This window comes from Lathamus discolor, chromosome 19 (genome assembly GCF_037157495.1).
Source record: "Lathamus discolor isolate bLatDis1 chromosome 19, bLatDis1.hap1, whole genome shotgun sequence".
NCBI lineage: Eukaryota > Metazoa > Chordata > Aves > Psittaciformes > Psittacidae > Lathamus > Lathamus discolor.
In genome coordinates, this window is record NC_088902.1 from 229,309 (window position 1) to 240,758 (window position 11,450).

The 11,450-nt window shown below is 51.7% G+C and overlaps 1 protein-coding gene across 1 annotated transcript; it reads left to right on the forward strand.

Moving 5' to 3' along the window:
- The first annotated feature begins 1,312 nt into the window (after positions 1-1,312).
- Positions 1,313-11,340, forward strand: AMPD1 (adenosine monophosphate deaminase 1). Its single transcript, XM_065698128.1, has 15 exons — positions 1,313-1,381; positions 4,229-4,403; positions 4,861-5,026; positions 5,831-5,999; positions 6,200-6,419; positions 6,844-6,973; positions 7,248-7,442; positions 7,638-7,769; positions 7,860-8,023; positions 8,523-8,649; positions 8,894-9,057; positions 9,555-9,675; positions 10,150-10,323; positions 10,445-10,555; positions 11,173-11,340. The coding sequence occupies exons 1-15, from the start codon at positions 1,360-1,362 to the stop codon at positions 11,326-11,328; spliced, it is 2,226 nt and encodes a 741-aa protein (XP_065554200.1). The 5' UTR covers positions 1,313-1,359; the 3' UTR covers positions 11,329-11,340.
- Positions 11,341-11,450: the final 110 nt, after the last annotated feature.

Below are 11,450 nucleotides of genomic sequence, written 5' to 3' on the forward strand. Positions count from 1 at the left end.
TTTGAAGTTGTGCACATCCAATAGTGACCCTTGAGAGTTTCTGGATTCTTTGGACGTTGTCTGATGCTGGGCCGGGTCTCAGCTCGTCTGACTTCACTGAATAGTTCTGCCAGGAGCTTCCCATGCACCTACAGCCAAAGTCTATGACTGGTTATTTCTAGATCTGTATCTTATGCAAGTCACCCATTCCAGCCACCATCGAGGACAAAGCCTTTTCATAGCTGTTCCTATGCCATCCAGCACAGGAAGCCTTTACATGCACATACACTTCCAACCAGTGTTGGCTTTTCCAGGAGTGCTGGTTTTTCTGTTCCATTCAGTGTTATGACCAAAGTCACATTGAACTGAGCAGCAAGCCTCTGCTGCCTGTAGCCCAGAAGCTTTGCTTGGCTTGTCCCGATTTCAGTGCAGTTTGTCAGCTCCAGCAAGAAGTGAAGTAGAAACCAACAGGAAAAGACTGTTTCAAAGCAAAGCTATTGTATCCCTCTGACCTGCTCAGGGTTTTCTGCTTCCCACCAGGAAGCTGAGCTGAGTCAGGAGCTCAGAGTTACCCTGGCAATATGCAGTGCACTACAAATTGTGGTCATTTCCTTCAGAGGGGAGCTGTTTTCCAACTTCATGAGAGATCTGCAGTAGATTTGACGAGACCCTAGAGGACTGGGTACAGCCCTCAATGCCTGGATGCTAGGAAGAATCTGCTTAAAGCAAGCAGAAGTACTTCCCAGACTGAAACCCTGCTCTGCGGCATCCAAGCACTATGTGTAGCTTTAAACAGCAGTTTCTTGTGGCACCTTCGGTTGTACTAGAGTGCTGGTCTCTGTGAGATACACCTTGGTTATGACTCACCACATACAGAACTGAGGATCGCCCTTACTATTAAGATACACAGTTTTATAACAGCAGTTCCTGAAAAGCTCAGGAACAAAACAGTTCCATGAACTTCCCTTTTGTTTGATTGATTCGGCTGGGAAGATGTGAAGACATTTCCTTTGCTAAAACCCCTCTCAGGAAACATCCTCTCTGAGCAGCGCACTGATTAGCGAGAGCACATCATTTGTACCCATCCCCTGTGCTGATGAAAACAATGCAAACCTCAGCCTACTCTGCTAAATATAAAATGAAAGCCTCCATTAAAGAAGTTAAATTTGAGCCCTGGCTTCACCTGTTTCAGTGCAAGTGCTTGTGGCTGCACTTTAAATAGGCTTAGAGCTGACCTCCCTTCTCCTTTTAGAGCAGGAGAGTCTGATTACAGGCAAGGGAAAGGAGTAAAATCAGTGTGAGGCTGTTGTGCAGTCAGTCACCCGCTTGTGCTCTGTTATAGTAGGGTGTTACTTGAGGCTCTGCAGATTTGCTGCAAAGATGTCCCATCTGAGAATCCCAGGTAGGTCTGAAACTGCAGGTAGTGAGGCCAGGAACCACTGGGCAGGCTGGAGCCCCTGTGGGTCTGGTGGTACCTGTGCAGCCCAGGGCACTTTGCTGGGGGCTTTGAGTGGTTTTCTTCCTGTTTGGATGATGCAGCAAAGAAACATTATTGTTTAGGCCAGGTTGGATGGGGCTTGGAGCAAGCTGCTCTAGTGGAAGGTGTCCCTGCCTATGGCAGGGGGTTGGAACTTCAAGGTCCCTTCCAACCCAAACCAGTCTGGGATTGTTTAAATCTTGCTCTGTTTGTAGTGAATAAAAATGCTGTCTCTCCTGCAGTGCACTGGATCCTGTAACAACATCATTAAATCACTGTGGAAGGGGACAGAGGGATTTCAGGAGTCTCTGGTCAACCTGGCTAAGCTCAGATGATTTGAGGTGCTGTGGTCCCAAGGGAGGGGGAACACAAGCTGGGCAGCAGGCGTAGGGCCAGCCAGGCTGTGCAGAACAGCACAGAGGGACATGTGATGCCATTGCAGAGGAGGATCAGCACCAAACAGTTCTGATAAGAGCAGGTTAGAATTGCAGTGCTGTGTGGTGTGATAGACACTGTCCTGGTGTGTGAAGCTTGTGTCAAAGCCTGGCCCTGTAACACCAATAGGAATTTGTTGACCTTCATGACTGTCATTTTCATCCACGAAAGAGAGGAAAGGTCAAAGCAGGCATTTCTGGGATGCTTAGTTTGCAAATGAATACATGGAGTTCAAGTGCCATGAGTGCATGTTCTGCTGGCTGGGCTTTGGCAAGTCAGCAGCTGGTGATTTGTGATGCCAGAGCTCCAGTCTGAATTTGCTGAGTCAGATGCAAAGGGCATGAGTTGCACCCCAAAATATTGATGCCACACTATAACTGTGCATGAAAATCTGTGCAACTGTCTCAGCAATTTGATCCCATTAGTGGGTAAGTGGAGATGTGACCGCAAGCAGCTGGAGGATGAACTTTGGCATCTCTGATGTTCCCATCCACCCTGATCTTCACAAAGGAGATGGATGAAAAAACAGCAAAGCAGCCCCAGTGCTCTGAATCACTGAAACATTTGTTCTCTGTTAAGTAGGAGAATGCTGCTCGGCACTCATCAGTTCTTCCTGTGCTCTTCTGCATCCCCAGGTGCAGGGGGAGACATTCTAAGACAGCTCAGTGTTATTAGATGAGCGGGTATCTTGTAGTTGCTTATGGTGTTGACTGAGGTGATGGAGATTCTAGGAAATGCTGTTCCCTTGGAGAGCTGCAGTGCAAAAGCTCTGCCAAAGAGCTCAGGTCTGATGGCGTCTGCCATGTGGTTCGTTGTGCACACACCACTGGAGTGCTATTGTGGAACAGTCAACACAGAGCTTCCATCTTTATATTGTACAAAGTGACAAGTTCTGTTCTTTCTTTTGCAAGTGGAAGGCTTTGGCTAAACTTTTCCTTCACTCATCTCTTTATAATCACTGATGTGATGATTAGGCAAAAAGGCTTAAAGTTTGAAGAGCTGATCACATGTGTTTCGTTTTGTTTCTGTTTTATCTCAAACAGCAGAAGACAAAGGTGAGTATTTCCAGGCTTTTTGTATGCTTTTCTGTGTTACTGCCTAGACATGATCACTGGAAACAAGCAGCAGTTACAGGATCATGGTGATGTCCCAGCAGCCGGAGAAGGTGCTGTTTCTCAGCAGTGCCAGCTGTGCCCCTCACTCCTCTATGGAATGGTTTGAGCTTTTGCTGCTTTGCTATACGAAGCTATTTGTTAAACATTGTCCTTGCAGCCCTGAGCTCCTGCTCAGGAGATAAACATTTCGTAAAGGAGTTCTTTCCACTGGGGCAAGAAGTGAAACATTTTGCAGTTTCCCTTGAGCCTCTTCACACCTTTGTTGTTTATTTGGTTGGTTTTCCCTTTTTCTTAACAGAGATCCAGCCTAAAGTAACTTCTTTTAAATTTACTTTAGGCTGGAGCATCCTGCTCCAAGAGGATTTGATCCATGAGGGGACAGATCCAGTGTTTCACCTCATTTATTCACATTGTCAGTCCTGTCTGCTTCGATTGTCATCCGCTGACCGTGTCCTGTCTGAGATGCCGGTGGTGTCCTTCATCTTTCAGCATCTTTCCTTGCTACGCTTCATGCTGAGCTGCCAGCTGCTGGCAAAACCTGCTCGATTACTGCCCAAATGTGCACTTCCAGAAGCTGGTACCACAAGAGCCCTTGAGGTTCACGTGTTACGGTATTTTGTTGGCAGTAGAAGAGCTTTTAACTTTCTTTCTCTTTCTTCATAAAGCTCTAGTCAACCTTATATCAGCGGTGGCTTTCATAGGGGCGTGTTAGCTGGCACCTTTGCAGCACACTGCACATGATGGGCTGAGAGGGTACTCCAGCTAGGAGCTCTTCAGCTGCAAGATGATGGGGGGAGCTAAGTGCTTGAGCTGCTGGTTCTGTCTGTCTCCATCTATACCTTGTCATCATCCTGGCTGGATTCCTTGTGGAGCAAGTGGGTCTTCAGCTTCCTACAGCTGTAAGGGTTCTGCCAGCCTTCCCTTCTTTGTCTCTATGCATGCTCTTATCAGTGCCCTTTGCAAGGATGGGCTGCTTTCTGGGCCTTTTGTGTCACTCTTGAACTGTGGTTTGTACCAGAGGTATCCAGGTATGTCTCCAGCCCTCCGTATGTGGCCCAGGCTCTGTTAAGCTTGTTGCAAACTTTAGAGTCTTACAGGCAGCATGGAGGCGTAGGTGTCCTAAGGACACCTCTTAGCTGAGAACTGAGATGCTGCACGAGGCTGTTAACGGTGGCTGCAAACCAGATGCCTGTGTGACCTTGCACTCTTCTTCTCCCTTCAGAGATGGATGAGGCATTGCGCTCCTTCGCAGAGAAGGTCTTTGCCTCTGAGGTGAAAGATGAGGAGACCAGGCAAGAGATCTCTCCTTTTGATGTGGAAGAGATCTGTCCTATTTCACGCCAGGAGATGAGAGAACATATGATACATCAGGAGAGCATTGTCACATCAGAAAAGCGGTGAGCAACAACCAGGGCAACTGGGGAAAGGAGAGGAGTGTTGTCTGCATGTCCCCAGCCAGAGCTGGGGAACATAAATCAGTGCCTGTGAAAACAGCTCACACCATCCCTGTGATAAATCCTTGGTAATCCCAGGGCACCTCTCAGGTACCTCAGGGTTTCCTCTCCAACTGTTGCCACTGTTGGACAGAAGGACACCAAGGGCCTGTTTCTTAGGTGTCAGCACAGAAATGGCCACGGAGCTGCTGGAGAGGGAGACTTGGAGACCTTTCTCTGGAAAGGCGCAACTTCTAAAGACCATGCTTGAAAGTCTGTGGCTACTATGTGTGCTGTGACCCTACTCCTGGCACTGCCTGTTGGAGATGCTTAGAAAGTACCAGTGAGATGGTTCATGTAGTGCACAGCTGGAATGTGGCTGTGGTCAGTGCTGTGTGCCTGAGGTTCTCCTACCTGGCAGGAAGAAGCGCTTGTTCCGCATGAAGACGATTGCGTTGGCAGTGCCTGTGGCTCAGAAGTCTGTAACCAAACTATCCACTATCGAAGAGGTCATCTCCACCTGCCCCCTGTACCAGACTGTGCCTGACTTCCAGCGGGTACAGATCACAGGGGATTACGCCTCTGGGGTAGGTATTTGCATGGCTGTACCCTTCCCCACGGTGACCACCACCTCATACAGTCGCTGCCTCTCCCTCAGTAGTGCCCAGTGTAATTGGAGTCTGTATGAGCTGCAGTGGGGTTAGTCTGTGTCTCCCAGCTCAGTTTGTCTCATGAGCATCTCATGGTACCCTGCTATGTCCCTGGAAGGTCCAGAGCTGCATTCCTTAGTAGGAGCCTGTGGAGTGGTGCATGTTCCCCATGGGGTTGTCTGGACAGGGCAGAGGGGAGGGCATGGCAAGATGGGCTGTGCTCATTCTGTTGTAGCCTGCACTTGCTTGCACACAACTGTCTGAGATCTGTGCATGTTACAGAATCCCAGAATGGTTGAAGCTGCTGCACAGTAATCTCAATGCTGCCACTCTGACTTTTCCTGACTGCCCAAAGCACTTGCCTGTGCAGTAAATCAGAAATTATTGACACATTAGGTCAGTGTATGTTGTTGGTCTTGCTTCAGTTACAGCCTGTGCTCCAAAAATAGCTTCTAGTGTTTTGCCCAGACCTTGCTTCCATCTCAGTTTGCAGCGAGGAATGTAAAAGATGATGATGGGGAATTCACTGGTTCTGGCAAGAGGAACTTCCCTTTGCCATGTCTAGGACTTTGCTATCATCACCTTCCACTAGAGCAGGTTGCTCTAAGCTCCATCCAACCTGGCCTTGAACACTGTGAATTGCTGTGAATAAAATTGTCCTCTTTCTCTCTCAGTGCACCAGGTATCTCTCAGGCAGGCAGGCTCCCTTGTGAGGCTGTTTCAGCACCAACTCTCTTGCAGGTGACAGTGGAAGATTTTGAACTTGTCTGCAAAGGCCTGTACCGTGCGCTGTGCATCCGGGAGAAGCACATGCAGCAGTCCATGCAGAGGTTCCCCAGGACCCCATCCCAGTACCTGCGCACTATCGAGGGCAAGGACTGGAGGGCGAGTGATGCTTGCCCAGGCCCATGTAGGTACCTGGGGGGTTTCCTCTCTGGCTTCACTATGTGGCGGGCAGGGTTGTGGGAGTGCTGCACAGGAGAGTTGCTTCCCCCGGTCCTCTTCAGTGGCAGGGATGTCTCTGCCCTCTGCCTGTGGTGGAGGAGCAGGGCAGGCTCATGGGGTTTTGGCTGGCAGCATGTGCCTCATGGTATTGTCCTTTTGGTCCAGTGTTCACCTCGCCAGTGAAGGATGGAGAAGATCCCTTTGACACTGGGAATCTTGGTGAGGACCTGGGATACCACATTCAGATGAAGGATGGTGTAGTTTATGTCTATGAAGACAAGGCAGCAGCTGACAGAAATGAGCCAAAGGATCTGCCCTACCCCAGCCTTGAGCACTTCGTTGATGACATGAACTTCCTCTTGGCCCTGATTGCACAGGGGCCTGTGTAAGTGCACAACCCAGCACTGCTGGATGCAGCTGAACAGGTCCTGCCTCAGCAGGCAGAAGGAGGTCAGGGCAGAGCCAGGGTTGCCCCTTCTTCCTGGGCAGAGGGAGGAACCCCTGATGACATACCTGCAGCCTGCTGGTTTCCAAAGTGTCCTTGGCCCTTGTCATCCATCTTGATTGGGGTCTTAGGCGAAACCAGCATTGAGGGATTGGAGACACACTCTGCAGGTATGTTCACAGCTGGCCAGGCCTTCCTTTGAAGCTCTGTAATAGAGCCAGGGGAAGCACCTTAGGGAAGCAGGGCCAGGCCAGCATGAGCAATCCCACTTCAGGAGAAGGCTGCATCCTAGTGTTTGATGTGCCATGCTCCTATGTTGAGGGGGAAGGAGCCCAGTCACTGTTCTGCCCTTTGCTTTCACTAGTAAGACCTATGCTCATCGGCGCCTGAAGTTCCTCTCATCCAAGTTTCAATTGCATGAAATGCTAAATGAGATGGATGAGGTCAAAGAGCTGAAGAACAACCCCCACCGAGATTTCTACAACTGCCGGAAGGTAAATGGCAAAGCTTAGAGCCCTGGTGACTCTGCAGATGAGCTGTCTGAGTGCCATCCCCCGCCTGACAACTGCATATTAGAGTCAAGGTCTGTGGCACCTACTGCTGCTAATGGGATGGCGCTGACTGGGGTGCTCTTGGCCTCATCCTGTTATGTGCATCTGCTGAGTTCCCCACACATATTGGGCTCATATATGGGGTTTGTTGGCCTCCTTGTAATGGTACCTGAGCATCCCAATTTGAAACTAGGTAGCTGTCCCTCTGGTTTCTCAGGTGGACACACACATCCATGCTGCAGCCTGCATGAACCAGAAGCATCTTTTGCGTTTTATCAAGAAATCCTACTTTGTGGATGCTGACCGCATAGTTTATGATGCCAAGGGCAAACAGCTTACCCTGAAACAGCTTTTCCAGCAGCTCAATCTGCATCCCTATGACCTGACAGTGGATTCCCTGGATGTCCATGCTGTAAGTGGTAGCGCATTTACTATAAGACCACTCTCAGGTCACACTTACCCACCCCTGTAAGCACAGCTTTTCCCCTCCCGTGCACCCATGACATCTTAGTGGTTGTGGCAGGATGCAGCAGCTCCTGGCTTCCCCATTTTGGGTTGTTTGGATCAGAGGTGTGTGTAGCCTTTACCCTGACCCTTCCCTCCCCAGGGACGTCAGACATTCCAGCGCTTTGACAAGTTCAATGACAAGTACAACCCCGTGGGTGCCAGTGAGCTGCGTGACCTCTATCTGAAAACAGACAATGCTATCGATGGCGAGTACTTTGCTACCATCATCAAGGTGAGAGTACAGAGAAGAGCACAGTTAAGCTGCAGTGCTGCTGTGCTCAGAGGCTGGAGGGTCCCCAGGCAACTGCATCCTGGTTTGCAGGAGGTTGGATGTGATCTGGAGGATGCCAAGTACCAGTACATGGAGCCTCGCCTCTCAATCTATGGGCGATCAGCTGAGGAGTGGCCCAAGCTAGCCAGCTGGTTCACCAAACACCGCGTCTATTCCCCCAACATGAAGTGGATGATCCAAATACCCAGGATTTAGTATGTGCTGTGGGTCTGAGAGAGCCCTGTGCCTAATCATAGACTGGTTTGGGTTGGAAGGGACCTTAAAGCTCACCCAGCTCCAACCCCTGCCCTGGGCAGGGACCCCTTCCACTGGAGCAACTTGCTCCAAGCCCCTGTGTCCAGCCTGGCCTTGAGCACTGCCAGGGATGGGGCAGCCACAGCTTCTCTGCGCACCCTGTGCCAGCGCCTCAGCACCCTCACAGGGAAGAGCTTCTGCCTAAGAGCTCATCTCAGCCTCCCCTCTGGCAGGTTAAAGCCATTCCCCTTGGCCTGTCCCTACAGGTCCTTGTCCCAAGCCCCTCTCCAGGTTTCCTGTAACCCCTTTAGGCACTGGGAGCTGCTCTGAGGTCTCCCCAGAGCCTTCTCTTCTCCAGGCTGAACAAGTGCACTCTATCTCATTTTTTATCCTGGAGGGATTGTGGGGACAGTGGGACATGTTCCTCTGCTAGCAGCTGATCCCTGTCTGTGTCCACAGTGATGTATTCAGGTCTAAGAATTTCCTCCCACACTTTGGGAAAATGCTGGAAAATATCTTTGTCCCTGTGTTTGAGGCAACTATCAACCCTCAAGCCCACAAACAACTGAGTGTCCTTCTACGCCACGTGAGTGCCACCTGATGATGTTGTCGGGGTGTGATGAACATTCACTTTCCTGTTTGTGCACAAGAAATGGGATATTACCCATGGAAAACATCACTGGGGCCTTGTGGCCAGTTGTGGGTGGGACAGGGCTACAGGCTGCAGCGGGGTGATGGCAAGCTGCAGTGGGGCAGGGTAAGCTGGTCTGCCTGAGCGTGAGGAGGGGGGCAGCTTTGAGATGCAGCTTCTCTGTTGCCTTGCCAAGCAGATCACTGGCTTCGACAGCGTGGATGATGAATCCAAGCATAGTGGACACATGTTCTGCACTAAAAGCCCAAAGCCAGAGCAATGGACTTCAGAGAAGAACCCATCCTACACCTATTATTTATATTACATGTATGCCAACATCCTGGTGCTGAATAACCTACGCAGGTGAGGCCCAGGATCTGATAAGGGATGTGTGATGGGCTGGCAGAAGCAGGGCTGCCTCGTGAGTTGTCTCAGCTCTTTGGTTGTTGGTGTGGAAAAGTGGGGTCCCCCATGCTCTGCCACCAGTGTAGTTTGGAGCTTTATGTCCCAGAGCCATCCAAGCACTCCTCTGTAGGAAGTGTGATGAACTGGGGTGAAAACGTTGGAGTTGCAGAGATGCATCTATTGCATGCACAGATCATAGAGTCCCAGCCTGGTTTGTGTTGGAAGGGAACTTAAAGCTCATCCAGTTCCAAACCCCTGCCACAGGCAGGGACACCTTCCACTAGAGCAGCTTGCTCAAGATGAGGAATGATCACAAGTAATGTGCTCCTAGGTCAAGCTGGATTCTTGGGAACTCACTGCTGGGGGCAGAGCTGGACCTGAAGTCAAGGAGTCTTGCATCACAGCCACCTGCCCCTGCTGCTTGCTTGCTCTGAGTTCTTCTTTCATGTGCCTAGGCAGCGTGGCATGAACACATTCCTCTTCCGTCCACACTGTGGGGAAGCCGGGGCCATCACACATCTGCTTACAGCCTTCATGACAGCAGATAACATCTCGCATGGTCTCAACCTCAAGAAGGTAAGTGGAGTAGTCTGTCAGAGAGCAGCCCAGGCATGGCAGAGGAGTACATGCACACAGCTGGCATCCACTGTAGCTCTGTTAATTGCACCTCTGCTTTAAACTGACACAGCCTGGCTTCAGGCAGATGTTACATGATTCTGTGGGTTCCTTGAGGCATGGAGGGATGTTCTCCAGGCATGTTTGGGGATGTAGCTGAGAAACATATTCAGATTTCAGAGGTTCAGCCTCACAGACCTATCACTGCATATGTCTGTTGTCACTGGAGCCAGCCGAGTGCTGAAATCAGACAGGTTTCAACTCACTTGGCCTCTTGTGCTCCCTGGAGGACTGCTCCCTTGTCTGTCTCTTGCACATGTGAACTCTTTGTTAGATTTCCTAGCTGGGGCACTGGGCTGATTGAGGAGGGACCCCGGAAAGGTGAAGGACACAGCAACTCTATTCCTAACCTGGCAACTCTGCTCGTCTTTGCAGACCCCTGTGTTGCAGTACCTGTACTTCCTTGCCCAAATTCCCATTGCTATGTCCCCACTCAGCAACAACAGCCTCTTCCTGGAGTACGCAAAGAACCCATTGCCCGACTACCACCAGAAGGGCCTCATGGTGTCCCTTTCTACAGATGACCCCATGCAGTTCCATTACACCAAGGTACAGCGGGAGCTGATCCCTGGACTCATTTCTCTGGGAAGCCAGCAGTGTTTGCAGAGGGTCCAGCGTGCTGGGGTGGCCCTGGCTGCAGCGGGGCCTCTAACACAGCCTGTTCCTGCAGGAGGCCCTCATGGAGGAGTATGCCATCGCTGCCCAGGTCTTCAAGCTCAGCACCTGTGACATATGCGAAATCGCCAGGAACAGCCTCCTGCAGTGCGGCCTGTCCCATGAGGTGGGTGCCCCTCTAGGGGACCCAGAGGCCTGGGGATGAGGACCAGGTCTGCAGCACATGGAACCTGTTACTGCTTTGGCTTGAAGAGACCTTAAAGCTCATCCAGTCCGAGCCACCTGCCCCAGGCAGGGACCCCTTCCACTGGAGCAGCTTGCTCCAAGCCCCTGTGTCCAACCTGGCCTTGAGCACTGCCAGGGATGGGGCAGCCACAGCTTCTCTGGGCACCCTGTGCCAGCGCCTCAGCACCCTCACAGGGAAGAGCTTCTGCCTAAGAGCTCATCTCAGCCTCCCTTGTTTAAGTTTGAACCCATCACTCCTTGTCCCATTGCTCCAGTCCCTGATGAAGAGCCCCTCTCCAGCATCCTTGCAGTCCCCTTCAGACACTGGAAGCTGCTCTGAGGTCTCCACGCAGCTTCTCTTCTCCAGGCTGAACACCCCAGTGTTCTCAGCCTGGCTCCTGGCCCTGATCAACCTCGTGGCCTCCTCTGGACTTGCTCCAACAGCTCCATGTCCTTATGGGGGGGACACCAGAGCTGCACACAGGGCTGCACCGCTGCAGGCTGCGCTCAGGGCAGGGTGCCTCGGGGCTCTGCAGCGCTTGTCCTGTTCTCTGACAGGAGAAAGCCAAGTTCCTGGGTGAAAACTACCAGGAAGAGGGGCCCCCAGGCAACGACATCCGGAAGACGAACGTGGCCCAGATCCGCATGGCCTATCGCTACGAGACCTGGTGCTACGAGCTCAACCTCATCGCCGAGTGCCTCAAGAACGCCTAGGGGCGGGCTCGGGGCGGGTCGGGGCGGGTCGGGGCTGGCGGACGGCCCCGGGCGGGCGCGGGCCGGGCCGCGCAGTAAAGCCGGGTCTCCCAGCGGCGGTGTCAGCGCCCCCGTGCGGCGGC